This window comes from Hemitrygon akajei, chromosome 5, assembly GCF_048418815.1.
Source record: "Hemitrygon akajei chromosome 5, sHemAka1.3, whole genome shotgun sequence".
In the NCBI taxonomy this organism is placed as follows: domain Eukaryota; kingdom Metazoa; phylum Chordata; class Chondrichthyes; order Myliobatiformes; family Dasyatidae; genus Hemitrygon; species Hemitrygon akajei.
Genome location: NC_133128.1, coordinates 186,575,864 through 186,594,023, shown reverse-complemented (window position 1 = coordinate 186,594,023; position 18,160 = coordinate 186,575,864). Strand labels below are relative to the sequence as shown.

General features: G+C 40.4%; 1 protein-coding gene across 5 annotated transcripts in view; it reads right to left on the bottom strand.

Moving 5' to 3' along the window:
• Positions 1 to 7,943: 7,943 nt before the first annotated feature.
• Positions 7,944 to 18,160, bottom strand: part of LOC140728557 (xin actin-binding repeat-containing protein 2-like) — a 171,053-nt gene continuing 160,836 nt past the window's right edge. For all 5 annotated transcript variants that reach the window (XM_073047460.1, XM_073047461.1, XM_073047462.1 and 2 more), the window contains 2 exons: positions 11,001 to 11,134; positions 7,944 to 7,991 (listed from right to left, as the gene is read on the bottom strand). In XM_073047460.1, the coding sequence (XP_072903561.1) occupies positions 11,040 to 11,134 (95 nt within the window). In that variant the 3' untranslated portion in view covers positions 7,944 to 7,991; positions 11,001 to 11,039. The remainder of the gene's footprint in view (positions 7,992 to 11,000; positions 11,135 to 18,160) is intronic.

Below are 18,160 nucleotides of genomic sequence, written 5' to 3'. Positions count from 1 at the left end.
TTCATCCCCATGGGGAAATTCAACTTTTTTTCCAATGTCCCATACACTTGTTGTAGCAAAACTAATTACATACAATACTTAACTCAGTAAGAAATATGATATGCATCTAAATCACTATCTCAAAAAGCATTAATAATAGCTTTTAAAAAGTTCTTAAGTCCTGGCGGTAGAATTGTAAAGCCTAATGGCATTGGGGAGTATTGACCTCTTCATCCTGTCTGAGGAGCATTGCATCGATAGTAACCTGTCGCTGAAACTGCTTCTCTGTCTCTGGATGGTGCTATGTAGAGGATGTTCAGAGTTATCCATAATTGACCGTAGCCTACTCAGCGCCCTTCGCTCAGCTACCGATGTTAAACCCTCCAGTACTTTGCCCACGACAGAGCCCGCCTTCCTTACCAGCTTATTAAGACGTGAGGCGTCCCTCTTCTTAATGCTTCCTCCCCAACACGCCACCACAAAGAAGAGGGCGCTCTCCACAACTGACCTATAGAACATCTTCAGCATCTCACTACAGACATTGAATGACGCCAACCTTCTTAGGAAGTACAGTCGACTCTGTGCCTTCCTGCACAAGGCATCTGTGTTGGCAGTCCAGTCTAGCTTCTCGTCTAACTGTACTCCCAGATACTTGTAGGTCTTAACCTGCTCCACACATTCTCCATTAATGATCACTGGCTCCATATGCAACATCCATGGTTTGCCCTGATCCACAGAGGCCTCAGAGATGGGAAAACTACTAACATCAACAGAAAGTTAGCCGACTAGCAGAAGGCAAAATTTGGGAATAACGGGGGCCTTTGCTGGTTGACTGCTGATGAACAATGGAGTCCGCAGGGTTATGTGTTTTGATCTGTTACTTTTAACGTTATATGTTAATGATGTGGATTATGGGATTGATGGCTGATACAAAGATAGGTGGAGGGCAGGTAGTTTTGAGGAAGCAGGAAGTCTGCAGAAGAACTTGGACAGATTCAGAGTATGGGCAAAGAAGTGGCAGAAGGAATACTGTGTAGGGATGTGCATGGTCATGCACTTTGGTAGAAGGAATAAAGGCATAGACTATTTTTATATATAGAGAGAATTCATAAACCCGAGGTGTAAAGGGGCTTTGGAGTCCTAGTGCAGGACTCCCTAAAGGTTAATTTGCAGGTTGAATTGCTTTACTCCTTCTGGTGAACGTACTCCCACAGTGTTGTTGGGTAGGGAGCATCAGGATTTAAACCCCAGCAATAATAAAAGACCAGTAACATACAGATATTTCCGAGTTGGGATGGTGCGTGGTTACAGGGGAACCAGTAGGTGGTAGTGTTCCCGTGCATCTATCCCCTTGTTCTGCAGATGCTTGAAATCTTGAGTAACACTCACAAAATGCTGGAGAAACTCAGCAGGTCAAGCAGCATCTATAGAGAGAAACAATGGAGGGTCCCAGCCCAAACTGTCAACTGTTTATTTGCCTCTATAGATGTTGAATGACCCACTGAGCTCCTTCAGCATTTTATGTGTGTCATCCTACTTTCCTTCTTGGGGATAGAGATCATGGTCTTTGGAGATGCTTGTCTGAGATGTCTCAGTGGATTTTGCATATAGTACATACTGCAGCCAACCTGCTCTGTTATAGGATGGAATGCATGTTTAGACTGCTGGGTGTGGTGGAGTCAGATGGTCTGCTTTATCCTGGATAGTATTCAGTTTCTGGTGGGGTTTTTTTTTGGAACTGTGGTCGTCAAGGCAAATGGTGAGTTCCATCACTCTTGATTTGTGCCTTGTGGATAGTGGGAAGTCCTCGCAGTGTCATAAGGCACCAAGTCACGTAGCCACGGTATTAACATGATATTCCAATTGAGTTTTTGATTAATGGTGACCTCTGAAGATTGGGCAATGGTATTGAATGCTCGGATGAGTGGCTAGGTTCACCTTTTCTTGAAGGTGGTTATCGGTTGACATCACCTTATGCTATCATTTTATCAGCCAATGCCTGAATGTTGTCTGGATCTTGCTGTATGCTGGTGTGAGTGGTTTCATTAGCCAAGGACTCTCAAATGAGCAATGTGCTATTATCAATGCGTACCTTTTATTCATACCCTGATGAAAGAGCTGAGTATGTTTGGGCTGAGGACAGTGTCTTGAGGAATTCCTACAGTGATGTCTGGGGCTGGAATGACTGACTTCCAATACCCATAATCACCTGTTTTTATGCACGGTTTGACTTTAGACATCAGAGTGTTTCCCATTTGCTTCCGTTTTACTGGGATCCCTGGATGGCACAACTTCTATAGATGTACCTTGGAGAGCATTCTGACAGGCTGCATCACTGTCTGGTATGGGGGAGTGGGGGTGCGCTACTGCACAGGACTGAAAGAAGCTGCAGAAAGTTGTAAATCTAGTCAGCTCCATCTTGGCTACTAGCCTACAAAGTACCCAGGACATCTTCATGAAGCGGTGCCTCACAAAGGCAGCGTCCATTATTAAGGACCTCCAGCAGCCAGGGTATTCCCTTTACTGACTGTTATCATGAGGTAGGAGGTACAGAAGCCTGAAGGCACACACTCAGCGATTCAGGAACAGCTTCTTCCCCTCTGCCATCTGATTCCCAAATGGACATTGAATCCTTGGATACCACCTCACTTTTTTTAATATACAGTATTTCTGTTTTCTGCATGTTTTTAAAAAACTATTCAATATACATATATTGTAATTGATTTACTTGTTTATTTATTTATTATTATTTTAATTTTATTTACTATATTTTTTTCTCTTCTGGATTATGCACTGCATTGAACTGCTGCTGCTAAGTTAACAAATTTCATGTTACATGCTGGTGATAATAAACCTGATTCTGATTCTGATTCCAGCAAATGCTGCCTTAACGTCAAGACATTCTCTTCCACCACATCTCTGGTGTTCGTTTAGTCTACGTTTGGGCCTTAGGTTTAGTACTGGATGGTCCTAGTGAAACTCAAAGGCGAGTTAGTTACAGGTAAATAAGTGGCATTTGAAAGCACTGTCAATAGCCGTTTCTGTCACTTTACTAGTGATTGAGAGTGGACTGGTTCAGTGGTAATTAGCAAATGGATTTGTTCTGCCTTTTGTGAATGGTATATCTGTTTGCTTGTTATATGCTATGTTGTATGATGTAGGCAAATCATGTTCTTTCTATGGCAAATTTCCTACAGGAGAGGTTTGCCATGACCACCTTCTGGTCTTTACAAGACCGGAGACCAAGCCAATATCAATACTCTTCAGAGGTTGTCTGTCTGGCGCCAGTGGTCACATAACCAGGACCTGTGATGTGCACCAGCTGCTCACACGACCATCCACCACCTGCCCCGTGGCTTCACATGACCTTGATTGGAGGGTGGGGGTGATTGCTAAGCAGGTGCTACAATTTGCACAAGGATGACCCGCAGGCTGGTGGAGGGTCCTTTGGTAGAGACAGATCTCCACCCCACCCCCAAAGGCAAGATCCTACATTATCAGATAGACACCAGTGTTCTAAGTTTACAAACATTAATCTGTTCTCATTCTGCCAGCTTTAGTTATCACAGAACTCCCGCCCAATTTTGTTTTTTTTTCATAATGGCAATTGTCCATCATGCTCAGTTTGAAAAGTGGATTCACCATTCCGAGAACAGGGTGGGCAGCATTTGTGGAAGAAGACTAACTCCTTGGTCTTGCATGGGCTTCAAGGCCTATGGATGTTGTTTTGCTAACGCCAGGCATGGTGCCCTGCTCTTTTCTGTCAGGGTGATCTGGAGCTCAAGCAGCAGAACACTAAGATTGCAGCCAAAGAACTGGAGGAACAAATGGAGATGGGCCTCACTTGCCTGGAGCTTTGCAACAGCATCTTCTGCTACTCTGGTAATGCTTTCTTAGCTTCATCACTTCAGACTCAGTAATAGTTGGCAATGCATCTTCAGCCTTTCGGAGTTCCAAAAGTTTAATCGACTCATTGTAGTGAATGTTTAGAAATAATAAAGTGCCTGAAAATGCATGCCAAAATGGTCCTCTGTCAGCTTTGTCTGCGGTCCCCGACCAAAATGATTGTGTGGTATAAGACAGCATGTGTAGTATAATAGGCATGGAACAAGGAAACTCACACCCTGTGTTATTTAGCCAATGTAGGCATTGTAAAAATGAGAAGAAATTAAGGTTTGGAGCAAATTTGAAATGCAGGAGAAACTCATGTTGGGAAGAGGGGGTACCATACGGGCAAGGAGGGACAGAGTCAGGAGAGAAATGGGTAGGAGACTGTCAAAAGATGAAAGGAGATAATTAAATTCAAGTTCAAGTTCCAGTTTAATTGTTATTGAACCATACATGAATATCCATGAATACAGCCAAACAAGACAACAGTCCTCCGGGAGGCCAAGGTGCAAAACACAGTGCCCACAGTAATACACAGCAGAAGACACGTATAACACGTACAAAATAGCAGTAAAACACAGTCACAAAAAAGGGGCAGATGAGGGGAGAGGAGAGAATTTGGTAGGGAGGGTAGAGTGGGATTGTTGAGTGAGGAAATCAGGAGGAGAAGAGGGGAGGGTGGAGGGAGTGGATTTGGAGAAGGTTACAAAGTCAGAGAATCAATAAGGGTAGATGGAAAGGGTCAACTTTTGTAGGGACGTCTGAACGGTATGGTAGCTGGTTGTAGAGTTGCTTGGGGTAGGGCTGTCAATCAAACAGCAGGTTAGGAGGGCTAGATGGCAATAATTGCGGGAGTTGAGTACTAATTAAGAACATTTAAAGAAGGTGTCTTTCCGAAATGAAAATGGATACCTTAGATTCCCAAGGAACATCCCAGGGAAGGTTAAATCTTTTAATTATAACCATAGCAAGGCTGTCCCTTTTAGGCAAACCAACCTGCTTTAGTATTCTTCACCTTTCATGGTCTTCATCATTGCCGAGCAATTTTGTAAAAGTAAGCCTTACACACCACGTTTTGTCCATGTGTGCCAGCAACCCCCATGTGTATATAACCTACCTCTCATTTTCAGAAGAGTTCAGTTCTGTGCAAAAGTCTTGGGCACATATATATATACCGTAGCTAGGGACTTTTGCATAGTACTGTATTTGTCAATGTGGACGCAAGAGTGAGTTCGTAAATCTGGCAGGAGCAAAGTTTGTCGGGAATCATGAGGGGGATATTACAGAAGGAGTGTGGGGCAGGTGGCAGAGGAGTGTCATGGGCAGAGGGTGGAGAGGGGCAGGCACACACAGCCCTGAGACACCAGGCAAGCTCATTTGAATCCAAATCATTGGTTCTTGATCATTGATAATCTCTCTGGTGCTTCCTGCTCCCTCCCCTTTCTCTTCCCCTATTCCCAGCCATAATTCCCCTCTCCCTGCCCCTTCCCACTCTCAGTCCACAATGGAGACCCATACCAGAATCAGGTTTATCATCACTCACATGTCATGAAACTTGTTTTTTGATTTTTTTGTGACAACAGTGCAGTGCAATACATAAAAATTACTACAGTACTGTGCAAAAGTCTTAGGCACCCTAGCTCTATCTATCTATATATATATATATACTTAAGACTTTTGCACATTACTGTACTTCTAGTGTACAAAGTCATAATGCATCCAAGTTGCATTCAGCAATAAATATTTTTTTAAATTAATTAGTCATGAGGCAACACCACACATTGTGCACGGTGCTGGAATGTCCATGCCCATAAACTTTTAAATGTTGCATTCTTTTGACATCCTTCTAATTTCTATCTGGTCCTGTCATTTGGCTGACTGGAAAGCTGTGGCATCATTTGTGTTACACTTTTATTGGTATAGCTGGTACCCAACAATAACTTTGTATAGTGGCAGCCAAAAAAATTCTTATCTGAACGTTTCTTTCTCAGTAAAGCAATATCATGTTTTTGATTGTTTTCAAAATACTGTGACAATAAAGGCATATTATGAATATAGCTTTTTATTGTGCATAAAAAACCCACAAAAGCAATGGTTACAACTTACTAAAATAAATATAGAGAAGGAAAACAAGCAACATAGAAATCTGAGGCTGTAAGTTTTTAAACTAGAAGCAGATAACTGATTTGTGGGTTCTTTGCATTGAATATTGTAGATGAATATTGAAGGTATTAAAAAGAAATTTCAAAGAAATTAACAAAATTGTAGTAATTATGAGCAACAGCTCCACCAATAACTTTATTTTAATGTTGCGAAAGTAGAAGATTCCTATGCAGCACTCCAGGTGCTTTAGCAACATTTAAAGTGGTTTGTACAGAAATAGATATAAGCTCATCAACAAATCCTAAAAACAACAGCATGGACTAATATAAAATTTAGCAATATCCCATTGGTGGATTAAAAAATGTAATGTGATGCGTCACTCCATGAATTTGAATACTGAAAACTGATTAAGCATATGACTATGAAGAATTTATATATATATATATATAGGAAATTATTATGACCCATAAGAGAAAGAAGCAAAATCAAAGTTGGTGCCTGAAATAAAATTATTTTCAAACTTCATCCATTGTGATGTGTAAAGCCTTCTATTTTAATCACCATCGTCATCATCATCATAGCATCTGTTTCTCTTGATTTGTTCTTCAACTGAAAGGGGCAGCGACTCTTCTAAAAGGCTAGTACTGGACAGCTCATCTGATTTGTGCCCTGAATGAAGAATATTGTGAGGCAGTTTATTACCCTCTGCTACACCTGGTTCAACTTCAGAATCTGAAAGATCACATAAAGCATATTCTTTTTGGTTGCTAATAAATCCCGCTGCTTTAGAATCTATCAAACTCGAGTCAAGGAAATTGTCTTCTCCTGAATTATGATCAGCAGATGAGAAATGACATTCAGCATCATTTGATTTATTCTGTTTGCCATAAAGAAATTCCTCTGAGAAATTTGTATTTTTCTCTTCAGTTTGTTCTTTTGGAGTTAAAAAACTCTCACCAAATGAGTCAATGGATAAACTGGAATTATTGGCATCTTCTTCAGAACCAGTTCCCACCTGTTTCAAATCAAAGCCTGATAAAGAAACATCAGACTGTTCGACTGGATCTGCTGAGGTGTTCCCATCTAATGTTTCAGTAAAGAATTTGTTATGTGGGTTTATTGGGTCTTTTAACAGATCCTGATCTTGGAGGAAAGTTTTTGAAGAATCATGATTTGTACCATCAAACTGCAAAAGATCAACAGATTCCAAGTCCCCATTATTATTGTTATTGGAATTAAAATCTTCAAGACAATTTTCACTTTCTTCCCCGCTGGCAGCCATTGTCGCTTCAGCTTCAACTGGCTTTCCTTCATGCTCTTTCAAATGCTCATCTCCAACTTCATTGAGCACATCACTTCTTCCATTTACACGTTCTTCGCTCTTTTCATCATCATTCAATTTCACTTCCTTATTCTCTTCGCCACTGTCTTCATTCTGTACCTCGTCATCTATTTTCCCAGTATCATCAGAGTTAGAAGGATCGTCATGCAAGGCGTCTTCTGCTTGTTCCACAGTTTGGGTTGGTGGCTGCGGAGTGTTCACAGAAGGTTTCTCTGAAGTATTTACTTTGGAATTCAAGGTTGATTGGTTGGCACCTTCTGGAGGCCACTTTGGTTTTGTCACTTTTACTTCCTCTTCAATATTGAAAGTTTTCTTATTTCCATCAGTGGAAGGGGGCCAGTTAATATTTAACTTATTTCTTTCCGCTGCTGCTTTTATTTGATCTGGTGAACTTTTCAGTTCTTCCTCCCTGTCCTTGTTCAGTTGTTCGATATCGTCTGCATCTTTCTTGCTCGTGGTTTTCTGGTTCCTCAGCATCTCTGCTGTGGATGAATCAGTGGCTGTTTTATTGCTTGGGGAATTTTTATTAGCAGAAAAGCTACTTTGACTGCTGCTCGCACGGCCTCCTTTATAGGGTGTGTATCCAAAACCTTCATCGTAGTTGCCTTTGGATTTGAAAAGCTGCTTAAAATGAGGTTTGCAGTATATCTGTCCATGGAGAGATGCATAATTTCCAAGACTAGTGTGAAATAAAAAGAAAATAATTTAAAATCAACATCCTAAAGACATTTATTGGCAGATTTACTGTCATGAAGTAATCTTCAGTTAAATAAACAGTTCTCTTATGTATATTAAACCCCTGTGCTTGCTTAATGCAGAAGATTCAAAAACTGTGCTCCTTTTACTTAAGTTTCAGTTAATTAATATAAACTGAGCGATTTTTTTGTGAAGTTGGAAGAAACTTGCCTATATTCTTTAGTGTATCTTGGTTCTCAAAGAGTGCACTGTCAAATATTTATCTCATATATAAGACCATAAATCCATAAGATATAGGAGCAGAATTAGGCCATTTGCCCCATCAAGTCTGCTCCACCATTTCATCATGGCTAATCCATTTCCCTCTCAGCCCCAATCTCCTGTCTTCTCCCCATATCCTGTCATGCCCTGACTAATCATGAATCTATCAACCTCTGCCTTAAATATACATAAAGACTTGGCCTCCACATCTACCTCTGGCAAAGAATTCCACAGATTCACCATTCTCTGACTAAAGAAATTTCTCCTCATCTCCATTCTAGAAAGATGCCCTACTATTCTGACACCATTTCGTCTGGTCTTAGACACTCTGACCACAGGAAACATCTTATCCACATCCACTCTATTGCGGCCTTTCATTATTCGATAGGTTCCAGTCAGGTCACACCTCATACTTCTGAATTTTAGTGAATACAGGCCAGAGCCATCAAACACTCTTCATGTGATAAGCCATTGAATCCTGGAATCATTTTTGTAAACCTCCATTGAACTCTGTCCAGTTTCAGCACATTGTTTCTAAGATAGGGGCCCAAAACTGCTCACAATACTGCAAGGGAGGTCTCACCAGTGCTTTATAAAGTCTCATTACATCCTTGCTTTTACATCCTAGTCTTCTTGAGATGAATGCTAAATTCGCATTTGCCTTCCTCACCATGGAGTCAACCTGCAAATTAACCTTTAGGGAATTCTGCTCAAGGACTCCCAAGTACCTTTTCTACTCAGGTTTTTGAATTTTCTTTCCATGTAAAAAATAGTCAACCCTTTCATTTCTTCTACCAAAGTGCATGGCCATACATTTCCCAACTTTGTATTCCATCTGCCACTTCTTTGCCCAATCTCCTAATCTATCTAAGTCCTTCTATAGTCTCTCCACTCCCTTAAAACTGTCTGTCCTTCCACATCTTCATACTGTGTGCAAACTTTGCAACAAAATATCGGTTCCATTATCCAAATCATTAGCATATAACATAAAATGAATCAGTCCCAACACAGACCCCTGTGTAACACCACTAGCCACCAGCAGACAGCCAGAAAAGGCTCCCTTTATTCCCACTCTTTGCTTCCTTCCAATCAGTCACTGCTTTATCCATGCTAGAATCTTTCCTGTAATTCCATGGGCTCTTATCTTGCTAAGCAGCCTCATGTGTGGCACCTTGTCAAAGGCCTTCTGAAAATCCAAGTACACAACATCAACCGATTCTCCTTTGTCTATCCTGCTTGTTATTTCTTCAAAGAATTCCAACAGATTTGTCAGAGAAAATTATCCCTTGAGGAAACCATGCTGACTATGGACTATTTTATTATATGCCTCCAAGTACCCTGATCCTTAATAATTGACTCCAACATTTTCTCAACCACTGAGGTCTGACTAACTGGCCAATAGTTTTTTTTCTTCTGTCTCTCTCCCTTCTTGTAGAGTGGAGTATCATTTGCAATTTTCTAGTCTTCCAGAACCATTCCAGAATCTAGTGATTCTAGAAAGATCATGACTAATACCTCCACAATCTCTTCAGCCACCTCTTTCAGAACCCTGGGATGTACACCATCTAGTCTAGGTGACTTATCTACTTTCAGACCTTTCAGTTTCCCAATAACTTTCTCTCTAGTAATGGTAACTTCACACACTTCACTACCCCTATCACGTGGAACATCCACCATATTGTTAGTGCTTTTCACAGTGAAGATTGAAGATTGAAGCAAAATACTTATTCAGTTTATACGCTATTTCCTTGTCCCCCATTACTACCTCTTATGCATTGTTTTCTAATGGTCTGATATCCACTCTCACCTCTCTCTTACACTTTACATATCTGAAGAAACTTTTGGTATCCTCTAATATTATTGGCAGGCTTATTTTTCTATTCCACTTTTCCTGTCTTAATAGCTTTTTAGTCACCTTCTTTACGGTGTTTAAAAGCTTCCCAATCCTCTAACTTCTCACTCATTTCTGCTCTATTATATGCCCTCTCTTTCATTTTTATGTTGGCCTTGACTTCTCTTATTGGCCAGGGTTTTGTCACATTTCCTTTAGAATACTGTGCCTTGGGAATTGCTTCCAGAAATTGCAACCATTGCTGCTCTGCCATCATCCCTGCCAGTGTTCTTTTCCAATCAGTTCTGGCCAGCTCCTGTCTCATCTAATTCCCTTTGCTCCATTGTAATACAGATACATCAAACTTTAGCTTCTCCTTCTCAATTCTCAGGGTGAATTTAACCATTTTATGACCACTTTCCCCTAGGGGTTCTACTATCTTAAGCTCTCTAATCAGTTCTGGTCCATTGCAGAATAGCTGATCATCTAGTAGGCTCAACCATGAGCTGCTCTAAAAAGCTATCTCGCAGACATTCTAGAAATTCCCTCTCTGGCCATCCAGCACCAGTATGATTTTCCCAATCTTCCTGCATATTGAAATTCCCCATGACTATTGTAGCTTTGGCCTTTTGGCATGTATTTTCTGTCTCATTGTAATTTGTTGACCACATCCCTTCTGGTGTTTGGAGGTCTGTATATAACTTCTACCATAGTCTTTTCAGCCTTGCAGTACCTTAGCTCTATTCACAATGATTCAACACCTTCCAACCCTATGTCACCTCTTTCTAAAGTATTTATTAAAATGTTAATGTAGAAATGTAATATTTAACATATTACAAATAAACATTACGAAATCAGTATGATACAGTTTAGAAATATATTTATCAGTAGGGATCCTACCTTAGTTTATTGTTACAATGATGACAGCGGAAACAGGCCTTATGAAAGATTTGTTTGTCTGCAGTCAGACATTCCATGGGATACACTATCTTCCGGCAGACTATGCAGGTCTCCTTGGCAAGAACCTGTATTTTCTAAGGTAACAATAATGTTAGAATTCTGATTTCATTTCTTTCACATGCTGTATTAATTTTTGGGTAGGTTAGTATATAACTGCATTCATTAGACAAGAATTGTTACAGCAGAAACAAACTGGAAAAATATTTTAAACAGTAAAATATGGATTTCCCCTGATTTGTTTGAAATATAATGTATTTGCTTTTAAAATCCAATAATGAAATTTTATTAGATTAGAATGAAAAACTTCAGCACCCTATTCTTATCATATTTTTACTCATAATTGGAAATACAATCGAATAACTGTTACTTTTAAAGCATTGGCCAACTCTCCAAAATATTTTTCAGCCTTAGCAAGTAGCATTTACATTTGAAAAGAAGGTAATTTTAGTATATCAGCATTCACATGAGTGAGGATTGTAATATTACAATCAATAAGTTTGTGAATACCAAAGAGACTATTTGCTAGACTGGAGTGGCTGGTGAGCTTTGGTTAGAACCACTCACAACAACCCGCAGGAGAGACGCCAGGTAGTACTAATCACTGCCCGACAAAAAAGGAAAACGCAATAGCAGTGGTTCCACTTCCAGATCCAGCACAGTTTCCAGCTTCTTATGTTTATGTCACTCACAACTTGGATTCAGCAGCCACTTACAAACAAACAACAGAACTACACAGGTCTAACTGTCATCATCCTATAAGCCAGACAACCAGTCATGTGGAATGTAACCCTTCAATCGCCCATTGCGCAGAGAGTGAAGGAATGCAGAGTCTTTGAAGTGTATTTGAACATTAGTCCAAAGACACAATACTTGTCAGCTGTTCCCACAAGTGCAAGCCTGACATTCCTAGTTGCTGGTGCATATCCCCGACACTTGGAGGAACTTAGTTTAAACTATGAGAATTTAAACAAGCTTCAGCACACATCGGTGTAGAGTGCACCTCATTTTAACATAGCTCTGGCTGAGTGAGATAGTGGGAAACAGCACTGGAAGATTTGGTTGTGTGCATTTTGAGTATGGCTCATTCGTTATATCCTGTGAATTATCATGCAATTCTGAAAAGTTGCTAAGACTTTTGGATTTTGTAAATACCATCAATAATATAGATCTCCACAATAAGTAAATGTAAAGCAGAAAAAGTGATTTAGAGATTGTGAAAAATAAGTTTTACATCGTACGTATCCAAAGCACTTTACAGCCTGAGGTACTTTGGAAATGTAGTAAAATAAGTTCATGTAACATTTCAGCCCATTTAGCCAATGTTGGTTCCTTGAAGATGAATCTATGGAACACCATTATCTTGAGCAACACACACAACATGCTGGAGTAACTCAGCAGGTCAGGCAGCATCTATGGAAAAGAATAAACAGTCAACAGTTCGGGCTGAGACCCTTCTTCAGGTCTGAGAAGGAAGGGGGAAGAAAAGGCAGGGGAAGGGAAAGAGGCTAGCTGGAAGGTGATAGGTGAAGACAGGTGGGTGGGAAAGGTCAAGGACAGGAGAAAAAATCTGATAGGAGAAGAGCATTGACAATAGGAGAAAGGGAAGGAGAAGCAGAGCGATGGATAAGTAATAGGCTGGTGAGAAGAAGTAAAAGGCCGTGGAAGTTGGGGGGGTGGACTTATTCACCTGAAGGTGAAATTGACATTCATGCCATCAGGTTGGAGGGTACCCAGATGGAATATAAGGTGTTGCTCCTGTTCTTTCCTCATATTCCTGTCAACCTGCAAATTATTCCTCTTTAGGTGATGACTGATATGGTTTGATTTGCAAAGACCGGTTGATACAGTTTCTCCTACCCTTGCAGCCAGTTATTTCCAAGCCATAACTGTACACATAACCGTATTTTTAAAAATTCTCATATCTCCCATGAGGTTTTAGAGTAAAGAGTTATGTATTCCTCATGGGAAGTTTTGCCCAAGACAAGAGCATAATGGGAATGCATATCATTTTCCATCTAACAAATTTTCAAAATTATCCCTGACATTTCCACTGAGAAAAATAAATTACATCTGATATGTTCTCGTTTTGGATAGTTAGTTTTATATTTATGCTCCTGACAACTACAATTCAGTTGAATAACCTTCTTAGCTTTTTATTGCCCATCAATGTCGAAATTCTATCATCCTTTCTCTTAACCATGTATACAATGACCTTGCTCTTTTCTTCCATGTACCTGTCTTTCAGGTCTAATCACATTTTCATTCATTTTCATTGATTAGATTTTGCTCACCATTCAAGTGGATTTTACAGACCTCCCAATATGAAAAGGTCCAACCTCAGACTGCGGCACCGATAATAATGATATCACATTCTAATACAAAATTGTACACAAATGTCTAGTGTTTTGATCAGTCGCCCCAATAATCTTGTCATAATCAGTGAGTAGATTAAATGCGGATGTCAATAAGTGAAATATTACTACAGTTAAATTAACAAAACTTGTCACATAAAACATGAGACAAATATACACAACCAAGAAATTTTTCAATGTCCAGAACCATATTTCCAAATCCTATATATGAGAACTCCAAAACACAAGAACATGACATTTTAGGATAAAAATTGGAGCTGATGCACATAGTGTAAAGCTCTTTCTCTCATGCTAATCTCCCTGTTTCCTTCTATCGCAAGTCTTTTCCATAAAATTTTTATTGTACGTATAAGAACATAAAAAGTAGGAACAGGAGTTGGCAATCGGGCCTATCGAGCCTGCTCCACTATTCAATAAGATCATGGCTGATCCAATCTGTTGGTCCACCTACTTCCCTTTTGCCCATATCCCTTAATTCCCGTAAGATGCAAGAATCTATCTTTGACCCAAGTTTATTTAAATGAGTTAACCTGCACTACTTTGCTGGGCAGAGAATTCCACAGACTCACTACTCTCTGGGAAAAACATTTCTCACCACTGTTCTAAATCCCCTGATCTCCAGAATCACACTGGTGAATTTTCCCTGCATAGTATATCTTTCCTCAGATAAGGAGGAATGAATTGGTGCAGCGAGCATGGTTTCAGAGTTCTAGTTCATTGGGGCCACTGCTGGGGAAGGCCTGATCTGTACAAAAAGGATGGGTTACACCTCGTCCTGAGGGGGACCAACATCCCAGTGGGCAGACCTGCTGGAGCTGTTGGGGAAGGTTTAGACCAATTTGTCAAGGAGACTGGAATCAGATTCATAGGGCTGAGGATGGGGCTATTCTTATACAAGCAGGTGTAGTGTGTAGGGAGATTGTGAGGAAGTCTTTAAAGAGACTCTTAGCTAGGCACATGGAGCTCAGAAAAATAGAAGGCTATTCTGTAGGGAAATTCTAGGAAGCTTCTAGAGTAGGTTACATGGTTGGCACAACATCGTAGGCCTAGGGCCTATAATCTGTTGTAGATTTCTATGTTCTATATTCTATAATATGAAGATAGGTGAATGAGGCAGACAGTGGTGAGGAGGCAGGGAGTCTGCAAAAGTACATGGATGGATTGTGGCCTATCATCTAGAAGAGACAGTGAGAAAGTGCATGGAAATGTCATCACATTAGAATTCCTCTCCAACCTACCAGACGTCAGCCTCACTATCTCAAGGGTAATTATAAATGGACATGAAATGTTGACTGTGATAATGCAGTCGGTGAATAAATAAAAATTATAAAAATGTTGGTCATTAACATAAGCCATCTCATTTGCCATTTGATACCAACAATGCTAGATTTATTTGATTTACCTTCTTTTAAATGTTCTTTGTTACTAAAATAGAATATTGCACTGCTAACCTTGAAATCTCCATTGACCCATTGCCCATTGCATTTTTGGATGTGCTCCATATTTTCAAGATCCTTTAGTCTAATTTTAAGGTCATATCATCTTATTCTGGATTCCCCACCAGGGGGTAGCGATTCTCTATTTCTACCATAACAAATTTCATCATAATTTTAAACATTATAAGCTTTCTAAATTTAAGGTCAAACAAACTATATATTCACAATTCAGCCTTTAATCTCTGCTATTCTGATTAATATATACCGGTACTCCTTTCCAAAACTATATACCTTATTAGAGGGATATGTTCAAAATGGTTTCCAAATGACCAAATCTTTGTATTTCCTGCTGAAAATTGTTACTCACATAAACAATATCTTCTGAGACAAAAATAATGCTTTTCAATTTGTCCATGTGTTAGGTTTGCCAAATGTTTTTTTAAAGAATACTTCTGATCAGTTTGGAATGGAAAGAACTTGCTTTTTTGTGTGCTTGGGACATTTGTGCTATGTAGCACGAATGCCCACTATGTGCAAACATTTGGGAATTTGGGCAGAACTCCTCGGAAAGAAGTGCGTGCCATTTGCCACATTAAATTAGGACCACTCTGGTTCCTGTCTAGAAGGGCATGCAGAACTTGCAGTTCTTATTCAGGGTATGAAGGGTTACAGGGAGAAGGCAGGAGATTGGAACTGACAGGGAATTGGGTCAGCCATGATGAAATGGCAGGGCAGACTCGTTGAGTCGAGTGGCCTAAATCTGCTCCCTATATCTAATGGTCTTACCAGGTGCTGTTAAGTGTGTTAATGCTTATAGTACGCTTCTCAAGGCAAACACAGAGCTGGAAAAACGGCAAAAAAAAAGAATCTCAGGGTACTATATGGTAACATATACGAACTTCAATGATAAGTTCACTTTGAACTTTGAAACACCTGACATACAGGTGAGATGAAAGAGCCCGGATTGACTCCTGTCACTCGAGTGGTCCCTAACCACTGCAGGGTGTGGGGTAATCAAGGACCCAGTGATTGTATAGTGGAGCCCAGAACTGCTTTGAATAGACACTGTGCCACAATTATTTTTGCTCAGTGCTAACCACTGGACATTCATTGAGATTGGAAATTGCTGAGTGCAAAACGTTAATGTAATACTGCCTACTTTTAACCCGTCATGCCATTCCCAACCCTGCTTAATGCGCTCCATATTTTTCTATCTTTAGGAGCACCAGCTTTGGAGAAAATATGCCACACCTTCCCTTACATCATTATGTGTGCACTGGTCACACGAGAATTGAATTACCCAGGGATATCAGGTGAGAGACCCCTCGGTGAGCAAGCGTTTCCAAGGCTGTGACCATAACTCCCTGACCTTTAACATAGCCATAGACAAGGAGAGGAGCAGGCAATGTGGGAAAGTATTTAATAGTGAGAGGGCTAATTATGATGGCATTAGGCTGCGACTTGGGAGCGTAAATTGGGGACAGATGTTCCCAAGGAAATGCACAGCAGGAATGTGGAAGTAGTTAAGGAAACATTTGCATGGGGTTCAGGATAGGAAAGGGATGGTAGGGTAAAGGAACCATGGTTAATGAGAGAGAGTGTAGAATATTTAGTCAAAAGGCAGAAAAAAAGCATACTTAACATTTAGGAAAAAATTCAGGGTTTCTTGAGAGTTATTAGATAGCCATGAAGGAGCTTAGGAAGGGATTTAGGAGAGTTAGAAGGGGACGTGAAAAGGCCTTGGCCTGTAGGATTACAGGAAACCCCAAGGCATCCTACATAGATGTGATAAACAAGAGGATGACTAGGGAGAGCATATGCCCGTTAAGGGATAAAGGGAGAAATGTGTCTGGAGTTGGAGGAGGTAGGAGAGGTCCTTAATGAATACTTTGTTCAGTGTTCATCAGGGAAAGAATCAGATACAGGTTCAATATCACTAGCATATGTCATGAAATTTGTTATTTTACAGCAGCAAAACATACTAATAAAACTAAGTTACAGTAAGAGGTGTGTGTGTGTGTGTGTGTGTGTGTGTGTGTGTGTGTGTGTGTGTGTGTATATATATATTTATTTATTTATTTTTAAATTAAATTAGATTAAACAAGTAGCGCAAAAATAAAGGCCCATTCAGAAATCTGATGATGGAGGGGAAGAAGCTGTTCCTGAAACATTGAGTGTGTATCTTCAGGCTCCTGTACCTCTTCCTTGTGGTAGCAATCCGAGGGCACATCTTGGGTGATGGGGCTCCTTAATGATGGATGACGCCTTTTCAAAAATGAATCCCCGATATTGTCCAGTGCAGCAAGTCAAAGTAGTCCTATAAGTACTCCTCCACCTGCCTTGACCTTACGTTCCTGATCCTCACCACTGTTGCAGTGGTCTTTAGTCTCTGCCTATACGCTGGGAGAAAAAGTCCAGCCAGGTGATCAGACTTCCCAAAATGTGGGCATGGGTTGGCACAATGAGTGTCGTTGATGGTGACATAACAGTGGTCAAGTGTGTTGGCTCCTCTGGTTCCACAGGTGATATGTTGGTGATAGTTGTTCAGAGGCTTCTTCAAGATAGCCTGGTTAAAATCTCCCACAACCACAGGGTGCAGTACCATTCCTGCTGATTATGGTGCTCAGCTCCTCTAGTGCCTGTTGGCCTAATGTAGAATGTACACTGCTACAGGGATGATAGTGGTAAGCTCCCTCAGCAGATAAAATGGGCAACATTTAACCACCAGATGTTCCAGATCAGGTGAGCAGGACTGAGACAGAATTGCCACATTTGTTCACCATGTTAATCATAAAGAATTCTCCACCTCCTCTGCCTTTAAAACATTGAGCTGTCCCCTCTTTGGGGAGAGTGGTGAAGCCATCAGGCTGCTGCAGGGCTACATCCAAAACTGCTGGTGTGAGATGTATTTCTGTAAATCAGACTACATTGTAGTCCCCGATGTCCCTCTGGTACAGCAATCTTGCTCTGTGCTCTTCAATTTTATTTACCGCAGGATAGTCAGGAGTGGAAGTTCAAGGCCTCTGTGTTTTAATTGTACCTGTAGACAGGAGTGGCATCCCTGCTTCCATTTTCTTAAAGAGGAACTGCACTTGCAACTCAAGTCTGCCATCTGAGGTCTGTGGTTTTTGAGTGTCGATAGTTTTTAAAAATGTATTAAAATTATGCTGAAGGAGTCCTAAACAAGAATATTTGATGATTCCCTTTGGAGCTGTATGCAAAATGTCGCCACATAATGGCACCGTCTTACCGGACTTTGATGAATGAGATGTTAGCACATAGAAGGAAAAGT